The sequence below is a fragment of the Balaenoptera physalus genome, assembly GCF_965194825.1.
Source record: "Balaenoptera physalus genome assembly, chromosome: 1".
In the NCBI taxonomy this organism is placed as follows: domain Eukaryota; kingdom Metazoa; phylum Chordata; class Mammalia; order Artiodactyla; family Balaenopteridae; genus Balaenoptera; species Balaenoptera physalus.
In genome coordinates, this window is record NC_138882.1 from 114,972,416 (window position 1) to 114,997,950 (window position 25,535).

Sequence of the window (25,535 nt, forward strand, 5' to 3'; positions counted from 1 at the left end):
TTAACCTCAACAATATTAACATTTGGGACCAGTTAATTCTTTATTGTGAGACTGGGCTGTGCACTGTAGTATGTTTAGCAGCATCCCTGGCCTCTCTATGAACTACCGTATCCCTCTACCCTCTACTCAGTAGCACCACGCCCCTGCCACATTGTGATGGCCGAGAGCATCTCCACACATTGCCAAATGTCCCCTGGGGGGCAAAATTGCCCCGGTTGAGAACCACTGATGTAGAATATAATGTGAATGATGCTTCCTAAAGTTGTGTAATGTGGTGACTCTGAGCAGTCATTTCCAAAATTACTCTTCTTTCTTCCCAAGTCCCCTTTTCTCTAATAAATCTTATCTCAAATATGCTTGACTTAAGATCTGCAAAGTCCTTTTTATGTAACCCATTTACATTATAATAGTACCTTTGGTACATTTGGTTTTTATGTGGTACATCTGTGTGGACTATATTCTTTATTCTCTGTAATGTTATTCAGTTTTCAAAATACTTATTCAGTCAGTAGGGGGCATAGTTAACTCATATATCATTCTGTATACTTACTGCAAAATGATTATCCCAAACACACTCATACATAGAGAGAACAAACTGATGTTCATCAGAGGGGAGAAGGATTGGGGTTGGGAGAAATAGGTAAAGGGGATTAAAAGGTACAAACTTCCAATTATAAAATAGTTTTCATGGGGATATAATATACAGCATAGGGAATAATGTCAATAATATTGCAATAACTTTGGACAGTGATGTTATCAGACTTACTGTGGTGATCAATTTGCAATGTATATAAATGCCATACCATATGGCATTTATATGTCACTACGTTGTATACCTGTAACTAATATGTCAACTATGCCTCAATAAAAAAATTTAAAATACATAGAAGATATTAAAAAAAATGATTATCCCAACTTGAACATGGCAACGTGGATATGTAAATTCTTTAGATTAAATATATCTTGTTTTACATTGTTCAAAGTTATTTTCTTGTATTGTTCATTGTAATTAAAAATAACAGTAAGATTATGAAAAGTAGAAATCCAGCTTTGTGACGATAAGTTTTATTTTTATAATCAGATTTTATCTCAGTATAGATATTAAAGATGCAAATACAACTTTTAAGCCAGTGTTCAGGATTTATTTCAGAGTGACTGTAGGTAAATGGATCAAACTCAGCAAATGTGGTTTTGGGAACTTGTGACTACAAAGCAGTATGCAACCATCAAAGATCTTACACTTGAGAAATCAGGCATGCACAAATTGTATTTAATATAAGTCACTATATGAGATAATCAAGGTTAACTAAATTTACTGTGGTAATCATTTCGTAATATATGTAAGTCAAGTTATTATGCTGTACACCTTAGACTTATACAGTGCTATATGTTAATTATATCTCAGTACAGCTGGAAGCAATATATAATTCAGAAATTTGTAAGTAGAGAGTTAGATAGAAATTTCTATGGAGAATAGGACAGGACAGTTAATTCCAACTTGGTGGTTTGGAGAAAGGCTTCCTAAGGAATCTGTATTTTGCACTGTGCCTGACTAATGAGTGTGGCTCCTAAATGTCAGTGCATGTACTGGTGATGATCCATGAAGTTTTCTCATTGCAAAATGAGGAAAATAAATACAGATAGTGTCGTGTGATGTTAATGCTGTGTTAGTCATCTAAAGAATATTACATCAAACACCCATGTATCCAGCATCCAGATTAAGAGATAGGTCCTTGATGATACATGTAGCTCCAGTTCTTTCATTTTAATGACTTTTAGAAAAGTCCTTGGTTTATGGAGCCACTTTCCTCTTCGTACCGATTTTTGCTATTACACACAGGGCTGCTCTGAGCATTCTTGCATGTTTTCTTGTGTATATCTCTAAGAATTTCTTTAGTACAGGGGTTCTTATCTTTTTTGTGTGCCATGGACCCCTTTGGCAGTCTGAAACCTATGGACCCCATCTCAAAATAATGTTTTTTAATGCATAAAATACATAGGATTCCAAAGAAAACCAGTTATATTGAGGTACAGTTATCAAAATGCTAAAAAACAAGTTTGTAATATGGAATGCAGACACAGAGACATACACAACATATTCCCATTGCAGGAATCAGGTTTTTCATAATTTAGATTTTTTTGTACCTAAATTAGATTGTACTATAATTTTCCTTGTGGGGGAGACTTTTATCTGGTTTTGGCACCAGGGTAAGCTGGGTGAATGAGTTGGGTTGTATTTAACTTTTTCTGTTCTCAGAAGTTTTATGTAAGATTGAAATTACCCATTACTTGAATATTTGCTGGAATTCATTCCATTTTTTTGGGGGCCAGGCGGTATGTGGGATCTTAGTTTCTCGACCAGGGATTGAACCTGTGCCCCCTCCAGTGGAAGCACGGATCACTGGACCACCAGGGAAGTCCCTGGAATTCATTCCTTTAAACAGTCTTATCTTTTTGTTTTGTTTTGTGGGTGTAATAATTATTGATCCTAGTTGTTGAAGGGTTATAGATCTTTTCAGGTTTTCTGTTTCTTCTTGAGTCTGGTGCTGTAAGAGGTGGTAAACTTCTTCCAGACTTTTTAAGAAAAGAAAGAAGGCACAAATAAACACTATTAGGAACGAGAAAAAGGGACATAAATATAGATCCAGTGAAAATATTTTTTAAAAACATGCTCTGAACAAGTTTAAGTGATACATTTGAAATTTGAGTATTTAGATGAAATGGGCAGTTTCCTAGGGAAATATAATTTGACTTGATGTGATTTTTGCTTTGTTTTTTTCTTGAGCTTCTGGGACCTGTGAATTTGTGACTGCCATGAAATTTGGAAATTTCTTGGTCATTATTTCATCACATATTTCTTCTCCCACACTCTCTTCTTCAGGGATTCCACCTACACTTATGTTAAATTGTTTGATGTTGTCCAGCAACTGTTGGATGCTCTATTCTTTTCCCTCCCATTATTTTTTCTCTTTGTATTTCAGTTTCTATTGACTGACATATTTCTCTTGATTTATTACTAAGTGTACTGATTCTTTCCTCCAATTTGTGAGTTGTCTGATGAGCTGTTTGAAGGCATTCTTTACACCTGTTACTGTGTTTTTTACTTCTAGTATTTCTGTTTAATTCTTATAGTTTTCATTTCTTTGCTGATATTACCTATCTGATGTTGCATATTTTTCACCTTTCCCACAGAGCCCTTATTTTAAATTCCCTGTCAGATAATTTCAATATCTGTGTCGTATATGAGGCTGGTTCTGTTGATTGCTTTGTCTCTTGGAAGTGTTTTTTCTTTTACCTTTTCCTGTGCTGTGTAATTTTTTGTTGAAAACTAGTTGTGTATCTTGTGTAGGACAGTAGACTAAGGTAAATAGTTTCTTGCCTGGAAATGGGTACATCTTTCCTTCTACTAGGTCTTTAATGTGGGGGATTTGAGTTAATATAGTCAGGAGTTGGGCTGGTTTGAGGTTTGTTGTTTCTGTGGTTACCCTCATTGCACCACGGGCTTCAAATTCCTCTAGCAATATCTTATTTTTAGATCAGGGGCTGGTCTGCCAAAGGGTTTTCTTAACATCTTTAGGTCTTTCCTTTGTACAGTACTTCAGGGGAGGTCAGTCCCCAGCAGTATTCCACTGTTACTTGTTACAGGAAATGGAGGGTCAGAGAACACTTCTGCCCTATCGTTCTGATAAAGCCTTAGTCTTAGGCTGCATCATGTCCCTGGATCTGGGGTGTTTGGCCTCATTCGTGCTCCTGTCCTACCCCCAAGCTATAGTCCTGCCCCTTCCCCAGATGCACTGGTTTTCCCCGGGCCCCAGAGACAACAATATTTGTTGTCCTGCTCCAAGCAGATTAAACCTTTTGTTCTGTAGAGGAGATAAGCAAGGATTAGTGCCCCTCCCATATCAGCTGCTTTCCCCCTCCCTGCGGCCTGTACCATGGAGATCTCTTTCTCAGGACTCTCACCAGTCTTTTTTGTGTGTACCTGTTGGGGTCCATGAGGGAAAAGTGTGTAAGAGTTTGTGCACTCTGTTCTCCCCACGGACTCCACGCTCTCTAGCCAGCCCACACTTGAGCTCCACCAATTCAGTGTTTATTCTAGCTGAATTATTCTTCACAGCTTCTAGCAGCATCTGCCCTGTCTCTTAGATTTTGAGCTAGTTGGTTGTCCTGTGACCTCACCTCTCTGGGTTCAACATTAGTCATGAACTTAGAGTTTGGCTGGCTTTTTTTTTTTTTTAATTGAAAAGGTGGAAGCAATGTTCTTTCTGATTCTCTACATCCCCAATCAGAAATAGAAAGTCTTTATTCTGATGTATTTTAAATTATTTTATTTTGTATTCTGTTTCTTCTTTCTTTCCATGTGTTTTCTTCCTTTCTTGCTTTTTATTGGATTTAGTTTTTTCTTTCTCCTTCTATTAGTTTGACTTTTATAATTCCTTTTCTTTTTTATTAGTGTTTATTACCTGAAGAAAAAAAAAAAGGAAGAAAATGCTTGCCTGACTGAACAAAGTCTAAAGTTAGTAATTATCTCTGTCATTCTTCCAAACTATATAAGGGCCTTAGAATAACTCATGTGTTCTTCTTACATCTTACGATTATTGTACTTTTTTTTATATCTCCAAATTCCTAGGCATTATTATTGTTTTATGGAGTCAGTACTCCTGTGGATTTGTCTACTTGCATGCCAATTTTTTGCTCTCTTCTTACTTTTATCACAGTTTCTTTCCAGTTTCGATCATGAGTTGTAAACTCTCTCACTTTCTTAAAATAAATGTACTTTTCTCTCACTCTTGTATGTTGTTAGCTGAGTATACTTTTATAGGATGAATTTTTTTTTAAGCACTACCAATTTTTCCTGTTGAGATGTCTGCTGGATATTTCACTTTCTGCCTTCACAGATACTCAGTTTTTCCCTTAATTTGCCTCTTCTTTTCTTTAGCATTTTGTAAGTTTTGTTATAATGTATTTTGATGAGGCTTTATTTATGTTGATATTTATCCTGTTTGGGACTAGTTGTGCTTCCTGAGCTGTAGATTCATATGTAGTAGTTGTTGTAAAAGATTCCCAGGTATTACCATCTTCTTAGGCCATCGTGTCTCACTTTTTTTTCTGCAACACCTGTTAGGTATATTTTATCCTGCAACACCTAATAGGTGTATTTTATACCCCCTTATTCTCTTTTCTGTGTCTCAACATCTTCTGGGACACTAATTGTTTCTTCAGTGTGTCTAATCTCCTGTTTAACCCTTATATTGAATTTTTAACAGCCCTGTCTGTTAATTTTAAAAATTATATTTGGTTATTTTTCAAATTTGCTGATTTTTTTTGACAGTGACCTGTTCTTTGTTTATGTTTTTGCTTCCTCTTTTTATGTCTATGTCTAATAATTTTAAACATAAACTATTTTGTATAAAGTCCTTATGTGATTATTTTACTATCTAGAGTTCTTAAAAATCTATTCTTGCTATTTATTTATTTTTTTGTCTACCATTTCTCACTCATAGTCAATTCTTGGATTTTGTTTATGTGTGAGTGTTTTGTTTTGTAATTTTGGATCGTGGAATGGTATTCAGGGGTGTAGGGAGGAGTTTTGTCTGTGGGAATTCTTTGCAGCTTATGTTGAAGGTGTGTCCCTCTGAAGTATAGTTATTTGTCTTAATGGTAGGAGGTAAGACAGTAAAAAGAGGTTGTGGAACATTCTGAATACAGTACTAAGAAGTTCACTCTTAATTTTGTAGACAGACAGTGTTCATTGATTGAAAGTGAGAAAGAAGGGGGTGATGTAGAGGATGGTCTTAGGAAGGAGGCATTTCTTCTGTGAGTCAGGAAGGTGAGTAGTGAAGATGAAGAAACCTGGAAGTGGTAGAAAGTTTTAGAGCTTAAATCTATTGGATGATCCAGATTTTAAAATTAAAACAGGAGACAGGATCATTTTCATAGAGTGAGATAGAATAGGTTTAATAATAGTAACAACTGAGTATTTATTAAATGTCTTAAATTTCAGGCATTAGGTGAGAACTCCTTCCATAAACTTTTCTCACATAATTCTCAAAACACAGCCTTAAAAGACAAGCAGTAATATCTACGGTTCTATCAGTGTACTATAATTTGATGGCATTAGTTAACTTGACCAAAGTTGAAGAACGGTTAAATGAAGAGCCTAATTTTGCCTGTCTTTGGTTGTGAAAACCCATACTGTTTCTTTCAGGCCTCTAATAGAGCGATTTAGGGTTGAGAGAATTCAAGCTGGGTCAGGCCTGAATGTGAAAACTACCTCGTGACAGTAAATTCAAGATCTATAACAAGATCCTGTTGTACAGCACAGGGAACTATATTCAATATCCTGTAATAAACCATAATGGAAAAGAATATGAAAAAGAATACATATATAAAAAACTGAATCACTTTGCTGTACACCAGAAACTAAAACTACATTGTAAATCAACTATATACTTCAATAAAAATAAATAAATAAACGAAAGATCTATTTTTTTATCATGTCCTATAGTTATAATACACTAAGCAGCTAGCATGTATTGAGTTCTTACTATATATTAAGCTCTGTTAACATGTATTATCTCATTTAATTCTAAAGACAACCAAATGAGAAATAGATAATATTTTTACATACATTTTTCAAATGAGGAAATAGAAACTAGGTATTAACTAGTTTGCTTACTCACCAAATAGCAAGCCAGAATTCAAAACCAGTCCATCCTCCATAAAAACAGACTGTGCTATGTACATTTTAGGAATGTAGAAGTTCATGTGATACATTTTTTGACATCAAAAAGTTTACAGTCCAGTAAGTGGTGATGATACCTTTTGATCAGTCTGTGCTTTCTTTTGGGAACTGGAAAAGGGAGTTAAATTCATCGTATCACATCTATTTTATACCATATTGCCTATTTCAGAAATTAATACCTACAAGTTCTATGTAAACATCCTTATAGTTTATAGATATTTATTGTATAAATGGTAAATGGACCTCTAATGAGAATTTCTAATATGAACCTTATTCATCCTTTTGGATGACTTGATTTTTAAAGCAGTTTTATAATTTTTTTAACGTATTTAACTATTTGTTGAATAAAATAGGCCTGTAACTAATAATAATATTAAGAATATTGTTGAGGCATAATATGCGTAGGTAGAAATTTATAAGTTCTTTCAGGCCTTTTATCTATACTCTGAGTATTTATATTTTTAATTATTAGAACCAGATCAATAGTAATCATCTTCGAAGAGCAGAACAAGAGGTGATCAGTCTACAGGAGAAGGTGCAGTATCTTTCTGCACAGAACAAAGGACTACTTACCCAATTAAGTGAAGCAAAGCGCAAACAAGCAGAGATTGAATGCAAGGTAAATATATCATTTAGCAAGTTTGTGTTTTTGTCAATATAATAATACTTTTTTTGTTTTTGTCTCATCATTGAGTACGTTATCATAAAACCAAAAAAAAGCTAGTCTTATTTCCTACTTTTCCTGAACTTACTTTGGCAATTGCTTTCAGGCCAGGTTAGCTCATCTTGCTCTGGGTGGATTTCAGGCAGGAAACTTCATTTTCAACCACTTGGTTAAATGCCAGTGCAGGAAATTAACCAAGTGGTTGAAGATTGGTATCTCTTTTTACCCATAGTCCTTTAAAACCGAAGCTTTTAATGTCTCAACCAAAAAGATAGGTAATTTAGAAAGGTTGGGGCAACTCTGCTTTTATTGGTACCTTATTGGCGGGCTGTCAATATTGATATATGTTTTCTGGCTAGAGTAGAGAGCAAAAGAGGTGTGCGTGTACCAATGGGTTGGGAAAACTGTGTACATTTCACATTGCTATTTTGATCAGTTTTTAAATTTTTTGTGAAGTGTTTAGATTCGTAAAACATGGAAAAGTTTTTGAATGCAAGTACGTTTTTTCCTTTAATGAATTTACAATATAATAATGGTGAGAGAGAAGGGGAGGTTGGGAAATGGGGTGGAAGGAGAGGGACTGTGTGTGTGTGTGTGAAATAACTAAAGAGAAGACTGTGGTGTGAACATTAGAATGGATTACTGAGGGCAAGTAATAGGATTTTAAAAATAAACTAGACATCCATCTTTCCATGGTAAGATAGTAGGAACGATGCCCTTTAAAGATTCCAGCCTTATTATTCTATGATAAGAAATAAGACTTTCAATGGCACATATAAAGCTGTAATTCCATCAACTTGTTCTGGTGTCATTAAAAACCAAGAGTGAAGCTTGAGTGGTTTATCAGTGTCACTGAAATCCAGAGATGAAATTACATCCTAATAAATATGCATGGCTCTTACAATTTACACTGACAGAAATCTGTAGGCAGTACTGAAGTTTGTACTGACATAAGAGTAGTCCCTCTTGAAGGATGTGACTAGGCTTTTATTTTTGGCCTCATCGTGCAGCTTGTGGGATCTTAGTTCCTGGACTAGGGATTGAACCTGGGCCACAGCAGTGAAAGCGCCAAGTCCTAACCACTGGACTGCCAGGGAATTCCCTAGACTAATTTAAAAATAAAATGATGTGACATGAGGTTACATCAATTTGATTTATCATACTAATATCTGTTTGAGGTTTTTGGTGCTATAGTGTCTGTGCTGACTTACTTTTAATAAAGAATTAAATTTAGTCTTTTATTATTGGTATAAGTTTTCCTTTAAACATGTTGTTAACACTGTTACTGGATTTAATATTGCTTCTCAAATGCCTTAGCACCTTTTAATCAAAGTAAAGTATTCTTTGGAAATAAATATTTGGGGAGTTTGCTGATGAAAATAATTGTTTTCTTTGAATTTATCTAAGTAATGGACTCAGATTCCGAATTTTCAGAACCGATAATGAGATTTTATTTAATTTTAACTTTTCATTAATACCTTTGTAAAGTATGTTACAGATGCTGACTCTGAGACCTCCCCCATGTTTAAGGTGTATATTGATTTATTCAATCTTTTTCATGCCTTTTGCAGATTTCAAGAATGATCAGTGTTAATTGTCACCCTAGCATCTAGTACATTCTGGTTAAGTGTACGTATTTTACTTTGTCATGTTGGAACAATTCAGCAACAAACCTAACTTTTTCAAGGGAGCTAGTCCTTCAGTTATATAAATCTGATTCATTTTCATTTAGTTTTATATGATTATAGCTTATGATTTGCTGATAAGTAATTATTAAAGCTCATGTTATTTTCATTGATGTAAAATATGTCAGGATACTGTTTTTAATATTAGTGTTATTTTCCCTCTATAACTGAATTTGAATGTTCCCACTTAAAGATGAGACAGTACAAGTCTAAGACCCCCAATACGAAAATGCAAAACACTGAAACCTAAACTTTTTCATAAATTTCACACAAATCCATTTGGAAGCAAAACCAGATTTGAATTAATTTACAGCCATTTATAATTTTTATTTATCCCACTTGGTGTGGGTATTTATACTTCACTGCTTCATTGTGTTAAGCATTGAGCATACTCTTTCATTATGGATGCTGCCTCAGATCCCACCGGAGAGTACTAATGTTTGGTTTATGCACCTTACTACTACTCTTAGAAAGTCTAAAAAATCTGAAATTCCGTTAACACACCTGGCCCTCAGGATTTCAGTAATAAGATTGTAGGATTCCTACATAAATCTGAATTTGAAGATTATAGAAAGATTTTATATTCTCTATTCATATACAAACTTATAAAACTGTGTAATAAGTAATGTTAAGTGAGGAAAGCTGAGCAAAGTATTATACTATGATTATAATATTGTGCATATATGGAATAATGATAGGAAGAAAAAAAGAAGAAATTAAACCTCTTGCTTATATTTCATATACATTTTATTTGCTTATTTATTTTTTAAATATTTATTTATTTGGCTGCGTCGGGTCTTCGTTGCGGCACACGGGGTCTTCGCTGCCGCACGCGGGATCTTCATTGCGGCATGCGGGCTCTTTGGTTGCAGCATGTGGGATCTAGTTCCCTGACCAGGGTTCGAACCTGGGCCCCCTGCATTGGGAGCATGGAGTCTTAGCCACTGGACCACCAGGGAAGTCCCTCATATAAATTTTAGTAGCTTAATACTTACACATTTTTTCATAATGCTTTGATATTTTTAAACTAAATATAAATGAAAGCATTCCCCTTTTATTCTTTTACTGACCCTACCACATACCCTTTTATTTTTTTCCCAGGTAACTGCTTTTATTATTTTCTAGTAAGTTCTTTTAGAGTTTCTTTTAGGCAGATACTAACAATTAGAAGTGTATACTTTTAAAAGTATACACTTTTATACAATTAAAAGTGTATACTTCTTCTCACTTTCTTATGTGAAAGTTAGCAGACAGTAATATATTCTACTTTTTGCTTTTTTTTGTTGGTATGTTTTGTAGAGCTTTCAATTATCAGTGCTTAAAGAATCTCCTCATTAGTTTCTGAGGTACATTGTTTTCCATTGCATGCATATACTGTAGTATACTTAACTAGGTCCTTATTGATGGGCACATGGGTTGTTCCCAGTGTTTTGCTACCACCAGCAGTGTATAGTGAATAACTTTGTACATACATAATTTCAGATGTATAGAAGTATATCTACACATTCCTGAAGGATAAATTGCTGTAAATTTGATTGTTTGGTCAATTGTACTTTCATAGATTTTGTCAAATTACCCCGCTTAGGGTTGTACCATTTTGTACTTTGACCTGCAGGGCATGATAGTACCGGTTTCTTCATCATGATACTTACAAATTGTGTAACCAAATCTTTTCATTTTAAATAGATATAATTTATATGTTCTAAGACAGTGATTTTCAAATAGGGGTGGGAAGAGGTGAGATTATGAGACTTTAAAGAATGATGGCATCTATCAGTACATATTTGTCAAATATTTGGGTGTCTTCTATTTGTTGGTTTTTGTTGTAGGCATTGGGGATACTGTAATGGAGAAAGTGGACATAATGTTTAGTGAGACAGTAAGTAAAAAATTGGAAAGATCGTGAGTAATGATGTACTATAGAGTGGGAGGTTAGGGGAAGTGGTAATTAAGATTGAATGCCAGGCGATGGTAGCAGAGCTGGGACCTGAAGAATAAGAAAGAACCAGCCATATGAAGAGTGGGAGGAAGATCTTTGCATGAAAAGGGTCAGAGTTCAAGACCCAAAAGCAGGAAAGAATTTGGTTTCTGAGTCTCATGTATAATGCAGAGCTGAATGAGATAAAGTCAGGGAGGTAAGCTAGGACTCCACTTCTTACTATGTAGATTTTTATAGGCCATGGTAACAAGTTTGAGTTTTACTCTTAAATGCTGTGGGAGGCCACTAAAAGGTCTTAAGCAGGAAAGAAACATGGTATATTTTTTGATTTGCTATATTTGCTTCAGTTTTTTTACTTTTAATTTTGAAGTAATTTTATGTTTACAGTGAAGTGGCAAAGATAGTACAGAGTTCCCATATACCCTTTAATCAGCCCCTCCTAATTTTAACATATTACATAACCATGATGCATTTATCAGTACTAAGAAACGAACATTGGTATAATGTTATTACTAAATTACAGACTTTATTCAGATTTCCCCATAGTGTCTCATTCTTCTTTGATCTGCAACAGTTTCTCAGTGTTTTCTTATCTCTCATTACTTTGACTATTGAAGAATACTTGTGAGGTATTTTGTAGAAGTCTCTCAGTTTGGGATTGTCGTATGTTTTCTCATGCTTTGACCAAGGTTATGTATTTTAGGAAAGTATACAGAGGTGAAGTGTCTTTCTCAGTGCATCATATCAGGGACATACTGTCTTGATATGTCTTACATCTAGTGCTGTTAACTTTGGTCATTTGATTGAGTTGGTATCTGCCAGCTTTCTCTACTACAAAGCTTTTTCCCCCTCATATTCTGTCCTTACAAGCAAGTTACTAAGCCTAGACAATGGTCTGAGTGGGGGAAAGGGCATTGAGCCACAACTCCTGAAGGAGAGAGTATCAAAGAACTTGGGGGTATGGGTTAAGAACACCAGAGTAGTACAATAATTAATAAGTATTTGTAGGAACTATTTTGAGTTTATGCAAGTATCCTTAAGGTTTCAGCAACTAATTCTATTTCATTTTATTTATTTATTTATTTATTTATGTATTTATTTATTTATTTATTTATTTATTTATTTTTGGCTGCGTTGGGTCTTCGTTGCTGCATGAGGGCTTTCTGTAGTTGTGGCGAGCGGGGGCTACTCTTTGTTGTGGTGCACAGGCTTCTCATTGTGGTGGCTTCTCTTGTTGTGGAGCACGGGCTCTAGGCATGTGGGCTTCAGTAGTTGTGGCACACGGGCTCAGTAGTTGTGGCACACGGGCTTAGTTGCTCCGCGGCATGTGGGATCTTCCCAGATCAGGGATCTAACCTGTGTCCCCGGCATTGGCAGGTGGATTCTTAACCACTGTGCCACCAGGGAAGTCCCTCAGCAACTAATTTTAGCATTTATTAGGGGATAATGCTTGTAGCAATTAATGTAATTATTTTTTAAAAGAACATATGTGCCACTGTGTGTGGAGATGGATTTGAGGCGGGGTTGGAGAGGGATTTGATATGAGATCATCAGTTGATAGTACTGAATACAAGACAGAGTTGCTAGCCTGGGCTCAGGTGTTGGCAGTGGTACTAAAGCAGAGTAGATCAGTTCAGCATTTTTGTAGAGACTTGGTGATTGGATTGGAGAGGGGGAAGATTGGGAGAAAATTGATGCCCAAATTTTTGTTTTTTTACTTGATGGATATAATATTTTTATACAATGTTAAAATTAGTAGAGTATAAATGTATTAGTTATCTATTGCTATTTAACAAATTACCTCTAAAACTTAGTGGCTTAAAATAGCAGTAACTACTAATATCCCAGGGTTTCTGTGGATCAGAAATTCAGGAGCAGCTTAATCAAGTGGTTCTGATTGAGAGTCTCATGAGGCTACAGTCATCTAAAGGTTTAGCTAAAGCTAAAGGATGAGATTTTTTAGGTGTCCCACTCACATGGTTGCAAGGTAGTGCTGGCTGTTGGAGAGAGATCACTGTCCTCAAGGGGCTTTCTCTTAGCAAAGGATATAGACAAACACACCATTACAATGCAGTATGAGTAGTGCTGTGATTGAGGAGGTATATAGAATACTATAATGGGCGTTTAGTGTTAAGGTTATGGTTCAAGCAAAGCTAACTAAGGAATGATTAAGCTGAGACCTTAAGGATATGTAGGAATTAGTCAAGGAAAGGCAACAGAGTTCACTAGACAAAGGGGATAGCACATGTGAAGAGCAAAAGTGAAAAGGAACAATAGGTTTTTTGCTTGAACTGAGGGACTTCATTCTAGTTGGAGGGAAGTGTGTGGTGAGGAATACTGGTAAGATATGAAGCTAGAGTGATAAATAGGGAGCCAAATCGTATAGAATCTTGGACACCAGTAAAAGAACCTGTTATCTCAAGATCTGTGGAGTACCATTAAAGTGTTTAAAGTTAGAGGGTGACAGAAAGAGATTTGAACTTTATTAAACATAGACACAGTGGTGTGCTGGAGCTGGCTAGTAAAGGCTTGCAAGAACCGATTGTTACAAGATGTTATGGAAAAACCTGAACGAACTTTTTGGCCACCCCAATAAATTTTCAGGAATTTTGTGGCACATTTGTTAAACAGCCATATTAAAAATTAAATTATTCAACATGATTAGACAAATTATGGTAGTAAATACTCAAACGTCATCATTTCCTAATTATTTTTACATTTTACTATTATCTGTGCTTTTGAGATTATTTATACCTATTGTATCTGTTTAGTGGAAATAATGTGTGCTACTCATGTTATATTCATTAATGTTCACTAATGTTATGTCGACTTGAAAGGAGCCATGATGGGAGTATTTACACCACATAAATTGGCAAACTACAAATCAGGGCTTGATTTATTGTTTTGTGGATTATCTAGACCAGAAGTTGGCAAACTATAGCCCATATCCCAAATCTGTCTGGCTGCCTGTTTTTGTAAATAAAGTCTTATTGGAATACAACCTTTCCCATTCATTTATATATTGTATATGGCCACCTTCACACTCCAGTGGCAGATAGAGTAGTTGTGATAGACTGTACGACCCACAAGTCTAAAATTATTTACTATCTGGCCCTTTAAGGAAAAGTTTTTGACTCCTGCTCTAGACTGTTAATGCAGATTAAAGCTTAAAAATGTGTTGTATCTTTAGTCTTTACATTATGAATAGAACAAAAATATTGAGGAAATCCTCTTTCAGTGTTTGATTACTGTTATCAAAATGATAGTAATTCTATTATCAGATAACTTGAACAAAAATTAACCAATGTTCATATCCATACTTCACTTTTTCCTCATTTTCAGTGGTAGATGACCTATGGATACAATAGTTAGGCAAAAATTAGTGAAAGCATTCTCTGAGAGTATATTGACTACATAGAATTTATAATAGCATTATATATCTTATTAACTGTGTGTTGTGTATTATACATCTATTTCAGTCTATATTAAAATATATAATGTACATACAAACACATGTGTACACACGCACACGTACACACACTTGCTTGAGAGCTGGTTGTTAAGCACTTTCCAGCACAGCACTGGGTACAGAGACTACACTTTCTGGCCATATACAAATTGGCAAAATATTTAAAGCAGTATTTGCCTGAAGTGAAGTACCAGTATCATATCTAAGATTAAAACATATACATACATATTTTTTTTGAGTGAACTGTTTCTTTATTGTTACACAGTAGGGTCATTTACAACTTTTTACCATTGTAAATGGTGTTTTGATGTACATATAATTGTGTACACTTGTCTGAATATATATGTATTTTTTAAATTTATTTATTTTTGGCTGCATTGGGTCTTTGTTGCTGCATGCAGACTTTCTCTAGTTGTGGCGAGCGGGGGCTACTCTTTGTTGCGGTGCGCGGGCTTCTCATTGAGGTGGCTTCTCTTGTTGTGGAGCATGGGCTCTAGGCGCACGGGCTTCAGTAGTTGTAGCACGAGGGCTCAGTAGTTGTGGTGCGCGGGCTCTGGAGTGCAGGCTCAGTAGTTGTGGTGCACGAGCTTAGTTGCTCTGCGGCAAAAAATATATTTTTTTTTTAATTTAAAAGTTTAATTATATTTTTACTGAATTTAGTATTTTTTTAAATTTTTGATATTATGTTACTATCAGGTGCTAAATTTCTCCTATGGTCACCATGGTGCACATTTTTGATACTAAATGATTGCTAAATTTCAACTGAAGTTAGTGAAGGAGCAAAATATTTTTGTATACCCCATTTTCCTCTGTGTTTCTTCATATTTTGTTACTTCTGGATCAGTATTATTTAGCATGGATATTGTAGAATACAGTTTTAGAGCTTTTCATTTTTGAAATTTTGAAGTGGTAGAATTGATACTATGCTTTTCCTAGGAAGATTAGAATTATGATATAATCTAATTTCTATTACTCTCCTTTGTAGTATAATGTAAATACTCATTAAAATTCATTTTCTCAGAAAAAATGTAATTTTAAAAATATTATCTAGCTGACATACTCTTAGTGTTTATATTCCTGTTAATCTGTTGTCCTAGTTACGTGTTTGAAAGTTCTCAATAATTGTTCTTGGTTAAAAGATTAACAGCTTTCACAGTCACCAGTAATTTTATTAGTTTTAATTAAGTTAACTTTTAATTTAAAAGTTTGAGCAATATATATATATATGTGTGGTTTTAAAGATGGAATGCTATTCTATACATTTATTCTTCATTTTATACCAAGTTCAGGATATAATGGCATTTTTTCTCTCATTTAATCATGGGTTTATTTGTCACCTTCTAAATTTGAGGCATGTTACAAGTGTTTATGTTTTATTAATGGTTTGGTTTATTATATGGTTTATTTTTGGTTTGTTTTGTTTACCACCCTAGAACAAGGAAGAAGTGATGGCTGTGAGACTCCGGGAAGCAGATAGCATAGCTGCTGTGGCTGAACTACAGCAGCACATTGCTGAGCTTGAAATCCAGGTAACACATGAAAATAATAAAGTACATGTAAAAATAATGCAGTTATTTCCCCTTCCCTCTGCACCTGAATAGTGACTTATGTCTTCATCCTAATGACTGTGCTTCTATTTTCAACACTTACTCATTTCCAAGTCCATTTTTTTCTATTGTGGTAAAAATACATGTATTGCAGTAAAATTTACAATTTTAATGTATACAGCCTGTGACATTAAGTGCATTCTCATTGTTGTGCAGCCAATTTCCAGAACTCTTCACCTTGCAAAACTGAAACTTTGTAACCATTAAACAACTCCCCATTCCCCTCTTTCCTCAACCCCTGGAAACCACCATTGTACTTTGTCTCTGAATTTGACTACTCTAAGTATCTTATATAAGTATTGATAAAATCATAGGATGTTTGTCTTTCTGTGACTAGCTTATTTCACGTAGCATAACGTCATCAAGGTTCATTTATGTTGTAATATGTGTCAGAATTTCCTTCCTTTTTAAGGCTGAATAATATTCTGTTGTGTGTGCATACTACTTTTTGTTTATCCATTCATTCGTTGATGAACACTTAGATTGCTTCTACCTTTTGGCTATTGTGAATAATGCTGCTATGAATGTGAGTGTACAAATAGCTGTTTGAATCCTTGTTTTCATTTCTGTTTTCATTCATACCCAGAAGTGGAATTGCTGAATCGTGGTAATTCTATGTTTAATTTTCTGAGGAATTGTTATACTGTTTTCCACAGCAGCTGCACCATTTTACATTTCCACCAGCAATGCACAGGGGACTAGTTTCTCCACATCCTCACCAATACTTGTTAATTTTCTGTTTTTTTTTTTTTAATACCCATTCTAATGGGTATGAAGTGGTATCTCATTGTGGTTTTGATTTGCGTTTCTCTAATGATTAATAATGTTGACCATCTTTTCATTGTGCTTATTTGCCATTATGTCTTCTTTAGAGAAATGGCAGTTCAAGTCCTTTGCCCAGTTTTTAAATGGGTTGTTGTTGAGTTGTGGAAGTTTCTTATATATTCTCAATGTCAATCCCATATCAGATATAAACAGATATTTTTGCAGATATTTCCTCTCATTCTGTGGGCTGCAGAATTTTCCTAGCACCACCCACTTTTGACTCTCTTCTTTCTTGTTGAACTTTGTTTTCAGTCTTTTTTTCTCAGTTCTGAGTGTTTGTATTCCTCTGAGCATCCAAGTTTTTTCGCTTTTTAAAAACTACTCAGTGTACAACAATGAATTCTAATCTATCTCCATCCTAGCATGTTTCCCCTAATCAATAATCTTACACCTTTAAAAAAAAATTTTGAAGACAATAACAGAAAAGTTCATAAAACAAAGCTACATTATAATATATATAAAAACAGTATCCATGTAACCACTACTTGGGTCAAGATACAGAATATTGCCTATGTTCCAGAAGTCTACCCAATCACACCCTTTTCCCTTACCCCGAATTTTATAGCAGTGACTCCTCTGCTTTTCCTTTTAGTGGTGTCATCTTTGTATGCATCTCTCATCCACACAGTTTAGTTTTCCCTATTTCTGAATTTCGTATAGAGTTATGCTGAATATTTTCATTTATGTCTCTTCTTTCTTTGTTCAGCACTGTTTCAATGAGTCAGGAATTTTATTGTTGCAACATGTTCCATTTCATGAGTATGTCACAGCGTACATATCCACTCTGATATTAGTGGTCATTTGTAAATTTCCAGATTGGGACTGTTATACACAATGCTGAGATCGTAAGCAATCTTGTACACTATACTGACTACGTGTGCACACATTTCTGTAGCATGATGCCAGGGTGTGGAATGGCTGGGTCATAAAGCATGCAGATCTTCAGTTTTATTTTCCAAAGTGTTTGTACCACTTTAACTGCCAACCACAGCCTACGAAAGTCCTGTTGTTCCACATCCTCCCCAACACTTGGTGGTGTCAGATGCTTTAATTTGTGCCAGTCTGGTGGGTATGCAATGGTATTTCATCATGGTTTTAATTTGTATTTGCTGGATTACTAATGAGGTTGGCAGTTTGGATTTCATCTTTTATAAAGTGCCTATTAAAGTCTTTTGTGTATGTTTTTTCTTTAGGATTATCTTTTTCTTATGTACGCGTAGTTCTTTCTAAGTCGGTGTTACGTTTTACAGATGGCTACTCCCACTTTGTAACTTGTCATTTGTCGTTGTTGTTTTTAATTTATTGTGTCTTTTGATCAGTAGACCAGTATGTTTAATGGACAGTAGAGAACTCCTCCTGGAACTTGTACAGGAACTTCAAATTCAACATGTTTAAAATCAGATATGTTCCTATTCCAGCCAAAATGTTTTTATTCTTTTGTATCTCAAGTCTTGTTCAGTGGTATCATCTCGTATTGAATTATTCAGCTTAGTAGGAACTTCACTTATGCTTTTCTTAACATTATGCCATATTTATCAAGGCTACGTATGCAAACTTTCAGCTTTACTTGAGAGTACCAAATTATTTTTACAAAGTGCTTCTGCTAGTTAACATTCCTACCAGCATTTCACCTGCTCACCTACTCATATAGATTTGCCTCCAGATAATTCTTAATAATTCATACAGATTAAAGTACCATGTCCGACTCTTCAATTTCTTCAAAAGATAAAAGTCGTGAGTAAATCTAAAACTAAATCGAAGGTAATTTTACTCATTTCAGAAACTTTAAAAGAAATCTTTCATGGCCTTTCTATTACGCCCTGCCACTCCCTTCATTCATCTGCCTTCGTCCCCACCTGAACGTCACAACTTCCTGTCCAGCTTCTTTTTCTCCAGCCTGAGCTCTTCCACAGAGCCACCAGAATTTTCTTTCTAAAACATAAAAACCTTATCTTTTCATTATTGTCCAAACTTGCACTTCTAGCCTCTTCTTTGACCATTACCACCCCATCCTCTCTCCCCACCTCCTACACACACACACACACACACACACACCTCTTTACAAAGTTTTTATATTCTTTTAAAATTCTGTATCATTCTACATGCTATTATGTGTTTTTCTGTATCCCCTAGTCCTCTGCTTTTTAGGTATTTCTGCTTACTGAGTTCTCCTTGGCTAGTTTGCTGTTAAGACATTTGATAAATGTGTTTTCAGTAAATATCTTAATGATTCAACCTTTATTCATTCATTTATTTATTATATGTAGGTTAAGATCCATATATAGATCTTTTGTTAAAACCTGAAACTCCTTTTCAATTATAAGAGTAATATATTTTAGGTTATTTTTATTCATGGAAATATCTTAGATCATTTTCAAGTTCCACTAGGGGGAGAACTCAACTTAGTCAAATATTTTTGTACTTCAGATCGCTTCAGACCAACTCTTCAAATTACTCTTGCTCTCTTGTGAATAAAACTTTTTCCCACAAACCAAATTCTTTCAAACCCTTCATTTAATAAATTACATGATTATGTAATTAGTTATTGATAAAATTAAAGCCTGCTTTTTTAAATGTAGTTATGAAAATTGTACTTTTGTGAATGTCTCATTTAGGTGAGGAAATACTCATTTTTATACACACTGTAGCATTCTGTAGTAGATATACTTATGAGGTTGAAGTTTATTAAATTTATTTTCAAAGATCCTTCAGTCAACTTGAAACTTTCAGGTCTGGTTTAAAGTTCATAATCACCACCCTCCCCATGTTAATCTGAGATGACTACATTTGTAATACACTTAATGTTCTTTATAATAATGCCTTTTCCACCATCTTTGGAGGAGCTGTTTTATATTAGTGTCTCAGAGTGAATTTAACCTTTTTTAAAGTGTAGCAGCTTTCAGGTTTTAGCCATTTTCCTGAACTATTTGTAAAAGTTATTGCTGAGGTTTCCTCTTTCTCAAACAGAATGACACTTCTTAATGGATTTTAGTCACCATCTACTGTAATGCTTATTTAGAGCAGATCATACCCCTATAATAGACTTAAGAGGTTGAACTCCAAGGTGCCATGAAATATTTAAAAATATGATATCATGTATATCATTTTAATATTTTTTGACAATTCAGAGTTATCATTATGAACTTTAAATACTGTATAATCTCACTTCATTCAGACCTCTATTGTTTTCTTACATAAAGCTCCTTTGGCCAAATTTCTATCTAAAATAATATTCATATCCTAATCACTATACTCTTATGCTGCTTTATATTTCTTCAAAACAATTATTTCTTGCCATAAATTATACATGTTGTTGTTGTCCACATCCTCCACGAGAATGGAAGCTCCGTAAGAGAGGAATTTTTGCCTGTTTTATTCAGCTGCTGTATTTCTCAGTGTTGGTATATAATGCTTAGTATATAACCATCATTCAAATATTTGTATTTGAAGAAATTAATATAATAATTTGCTTATCTGTTGTTTTTACAATAAGTGATTTTTAATGTATGTAATTTGAGTATTCAAATTTTTTAAATTCAGAGATTATCACTGTATTCACACATGCATCAATTTGCATTTTTTTTATCATTAGGTCACTACTGGCTAGGAAGGATAAAATGAATTCAGACTCTGCCTAAGTGCATTTATCATTATACAGAAGGAATGATTGAGTCTGGGTCCCTTCTTTCCAATATCATTGAGTAGAATTTAAACCTCTGAAAATTTATGTACATTTATTGGTGTTAATGGCTTTAATTACATGTGAGAAGATGCCAGTTATCTTTTAAAGGAGAAATTTTTTTCTTCCTACCTGTACATATACTTTACAAGCTAATTGAATGGCTCAGGCTAAGTGGAATTTCTATAAGTAGCCTGCAAAAATAAATATGACATACCCTGATCAGAATAGAAAGAGTCAATAAATTTAATTATTATTGGGAACAAGAGGATTTTAGAATCCTAAATAACTCTGTGGTCACAACTTTTATCTTTCTGTTTTCTTATAATTGCTAGAGATTTTGTTGATTGGTTGAGAGTATAGATTTTGAAGACAAACTACTTATTAGCTGTCTTGTCTGACAGGTTATTTAACCTGATTTTGAATTTACTCGTTCAAAACTAAGGATCCTAAGGTTATCTGCTTTAGAGTTGGTATTAAATGAGAAAGCATGTGTCAAGTGTTCTTTCTTCCCTAACTAGTTTCCAGCAAATCAGCTTATCAATGACCTTTTATAAAAGATTACACTCAGCGTTGTAAGGGCTTCCAAAAATTACAACCAGAATGGAAAGTGCAGAAAGTCTTTTGAGTTCCCTTCAAGATAGTGTTTACCCACCCCAGATAATGAATATATCCCTTTCCAAGAATTAGATATAGCTGCAAATTAAGAATTGTTTTGGCTTTTTTTTTTTTTTTTTTGATTGAACTTGTTTCTGTCCAGTGTAAGCCCTGTTTAACTTACTCTTCATTTTTTATGTATTTACCATGTTTTACCATATTATCTGTAACTTTATTTCTTCCAGAATACTAATAACTTAAGTATTAATAGCTAGCATCATTGAATACTTAAAACATGCCAGGCAGTACTATTAGCCATTTAAATATATTCACTTATTTAATCTTTACATATGACATTATTGTTAATATCCCCATTTTATAGTGGAGGAAACTGAAGCATAAAGAAGATTTTTAAATGAGATTTTGTTGTATGTTTAAGAACCCACTCTAACTTAAATTCTTTCCAGGATTAAAATGAAAATTTTTTTCTTTAGTATTACAGGTACTGTCGTGTTAGTTATATGGATTTTCTTGGTAGATCAACTGCCTCCTATAACTTTGTTACTACTGGTTCCCTTTTCCTCACTTAAATCTTTCAGTAGCTTCCCATGGCTTTCGGGACACAGTTCAAATTCTGGCTGTACTCACGAGCCCCTTCCTGCTCTGATGCTTGCCTCCCTTTCTAGCTTCATTTCCCACTTTTCCCACCATATACCTGTGCTTGAGCCATAATAAACTAGTTAAGAACTCTTTAAATATGTCATTGAGATTCACTCTGTTTTTCTCCTCTCCTCCTTTGATCTTGCTTATCATTTCAAAGGTCAGATTAAGTTTGACATGCTATGATCAGCCTTCCCTGATGATGCCAATCCAGCCAATTTTGTTGTGTCTCTGCTGCTTAACCCCCTCTGTTATAGATCTCTCTTATACCATCTCACATTATTTTAATCATTCTCATTTAAAAGCCTAGATGTGAAGAACAGATTAAATTATTAATTTAAATGGGGTATCAGTTTCAATTCAACAGATACTTACGGGGTACCTACTATGTGCTAGTCACTACTCTACACACTTTATAAGAATTAGTGAACAAAACACACAAAAAGTCCCTTTCCTCATCAAGCTTAATGGTAGAGGAAGAAGTAGGATGAACAAAATAAATGAATCGTATAGTGTGTAATTTAGAAGATGATGAATACAATGGAGAGAAAAATGTAGGAAAAGGAGAGGGTTGGGGTGTTGAGCGTAGGGTACCATTGCTATTTTAAATAATGTAATCAGGCAAGGCTCGCTAGAAGGGGATATTTAAACAAAGATTCATGCAGATTTGTGATAGAAATACCCTGCTAAGGGAATAGTAAGGACAAAGGACCTAAAGCCAGGGGCATCTCTGAGTCCCTGAGTGGAGTAAGAGAGGAGGTTAGAGAGGAAGTATGAGAGGTAAATAGGGCAGATTATGTAGGGCCGAAGAACTGTGGCCCTTCTCTGAGTAAGGTAGAAAGTCATGGGAGGGTTTTGAGCATAGGAGTCATCAGTTAGATGACATTTAAACCTATTAAAAGGATTCATTTGAACTTGATTCAGAAAAAAATGCTTGTAGGAATTCATAGTATCTAGATGGGAGGAAATGGTGGTTAAAAATTGTTTCCTCCTCCTCTTAGTGGAATTTTCCACCTTTATTCTATTGATCCAAATGTTATTTATTAGTTGAGGACTTTATTTTTACGTTAATGCTAAATCACACTTTCTCCACTTTCCAAGTGGTGGAACAAAACACAGAAAAGTTAATTTTTGCTCAGTTAGTTGAGGAAAATAGATGAAAATTGAACCCAAGCCTTGTGATATTTAACCTGAATTGAGTTTGTGTTTTGATTTTTATAAAGATAAACATATTAATTTGTCATAACCATATTAAAAGCTTCTGTGGGCTGAGCACATCTATAAAGTTAATGCTGCTTTGTTATAAATAATGAAAAGTTTTAAGTTTAAAACAGTTTAGTTCTACGCAAATCCAACTTTGTGTTCTTTTCCTGGTACCCAGTAACATTTACCCATTTTCATTACTTTGCCCAACAGATAACCTCTAGGGATGCCTCAGATGGGCAATACCCCAACCGCTATTGGCTTAAGAAACACCCACTCAAAATTCTGTTCTGACATAAAATGAGGGAGTTAGATTTAAATCAGTGTGCCCAGCTCAGTATGCAGTTTTGACAGAGATAGAGAGGAAGTGATAAAAATCTTTACCATTTAACAAAAAAAAGTTTTAATAATGTAAAATTACAATGACATTACTAAAGGATGGAGTTTAGCATGAAGCTTTGTGATCAGTTTGTGCTTTCTAATTTCCTGGCTCATTTGTTAATAGTTTCACAGCAGGTGGTAGTTTATATGCCACCTCTTGACTAACAAACTTCTTTTTGGAGGACTTTTTTTTTCCCCCTTTAAGTACAGTGGTTTCTGTTTTGAGCAACTTATTTAAACATTAAAATATTTTTCAGTTTTCTTTAATGATTTTTCTCAAAATTTTAAGCATTTTTAAATTAGAAAAATAACTTCTATAATCTTATCTAGTCTTAATGCTGATTCTCAACAAAGGGAGTTAGGTATACAGAATATTTTACTCAGCTTGCTATCTGGTCATTAGGTATTAAAAACTATGTCAAAAAAATTTTTTTTTTTTTTACTGAAGTGCTCAGAGATGATTCTCTGATCTCCAACTTTAGTATGCACTTAAATATAAAGAGATTAAGTATCTAGAGGTTTTAAAATTTGCTGTATCTAGGAATGAAGGATATCATTCACTTACCCAAGACCAGCTCATAATAGTATCTAAAGAATTAATGAAGATAGGTTAGACCCTTAAAGTACCATGCTACCAGTGAACATCTTAGTGTTATTAAAATTAGTTTAGGGAATTCCCTGGCAGTCCAGTGGTGAGGACTTGGCACTTTCACTGCTATGGCCTGGGTTCAATCCTTGGTAGGGGAACTAAGATCCCTCAAGCCATGTGGCGTGGCCAAAAAATTTTTTTAATAAAAATAAAAATCAGTTTATGTACACCTAGCACACAGATCTTGGTTTCTAATACCATTCTCCAATAACAGAAACCAAGGTTCCTGAGAGAAATAGCTGATCCCAGGACTAGAACAGGAAATATACAAGATGAGCCTGGAGTATTTTGCAGTGTCAGAAAGTAAGGAAGTGTTCCAAAACAAAACAAAACAAAACAAAACCCTACATTAACAGGAATATGTTAAAGGGACAAAGAGGAGCCAACTGAAAAAGCTCCCAGTGGCCAAAGGTGGAACAATATTTAAAATAGGAAAAAATAATTAACATAGTAGTGGATTATAATTCAAGGTATAAAATAAATATCCATGGATCCATACTGATATCAGTAATGATTGAATAAATTAATAAATGAGGAAGAAGAGATAAATCTCTATGCAGAAGAATTCCAAATAACTTTTGTAGATACTCTGCCTTCAGAAGGGAAGCATAAATTTCTGTTCTTTAAGTGTAGCCTGTGCACAGTGACTTCCTTCCAAGGGGTCCAGTATGGAAAGGGTAAGGAAAAAAAGTAACTTTTTTGGAGAAACCTGACAAACACTGCCTCACCCAGATGATCAAATCAGCATCAACAGTTGTTAAATCACATTGCTAGTAATATACTCTTGATAGGATGTGACGAAATGGCACTTTACCTCTGTGGTCTTCCAGTAACCCATAATCACATTCTTACTATGAGAAGAATATCAGACAAATTTCGATAGTAGGGCATCTGGCAAAACACCTGACCAGTACTCCTCTAAGCTGTCAAGGTCATCAAAAACACGGAAAGTCTGAGAAACTGTCCCAGCCAAGAGGAACCTAAGGAGACATGACAACTAAATGTAGTGTGGTATCCTGCATAGGATCCGAGAACAGAAAAAGGACTTTGGGTTTAAAAAAAAAAAAAAACCTAAGAAAATCTGAATAAACTTTGGACTTTAGTTAGTAACAATGTATCGATATTAGTTCATTAATTGTAACAACATGGAAGATATTAGTAACAGGGGAAACAGTGCAAGGGAGTATATAGTACTCTTATCCTCTCAATTCTTCTGTAAATCTAAAACTGTTTGAGGAAAGTCTGTTATAAAAAATAGTTTATAGGAATTTCCTGGCGGTTCAGTGGCTAGGACTCCACACTTTCACTGCCAGGGGCCTGGGTTCAATCCCTGGTCGAGGAACTAAGATCCCACAAACTGTGTGGTGTGGCGAAAAAAAAAAAAAGACAACAAAATTTTTTTTTTAATTAAAAAATAGTTTATATAATTCCA

General features: G+C 34.6%; 1 protein-coding gene across 19 annotated transcripts in view; it reads left to right on the plus strand.

Moving 5' to 3' along the window:
* Positions 1–25,535, plus strand: part of EVI5 (ecotropic viral integration site 5) — a 234,100-nt gene that overhangs the window by 160,852 nt on the left and 47,713 nt on the right. For 17 of the 19 annotated variants that reach the window (XM_082477022.1, XM_082477023.1, XM_082477024.1 and 14 more), the window contains 2 exons: positions 7,218–7,364; positions 15,936–16,031. In XM_082477022.1, coding sequence (XP_082333148.1) covers positions 7,218–7,364; positions 15,936–16,031 — 243 coding nt within the window. Of the gene's footprint in view, positions 1–7,217; positions 7,365–8,980; positions 9,039–15,935; positions 16,032–25,535 lie in introns of those variants that run through there. The other 2 variants (XM_082477016.1, XM_082477030.1) reach the window with 2 other exon arrangements.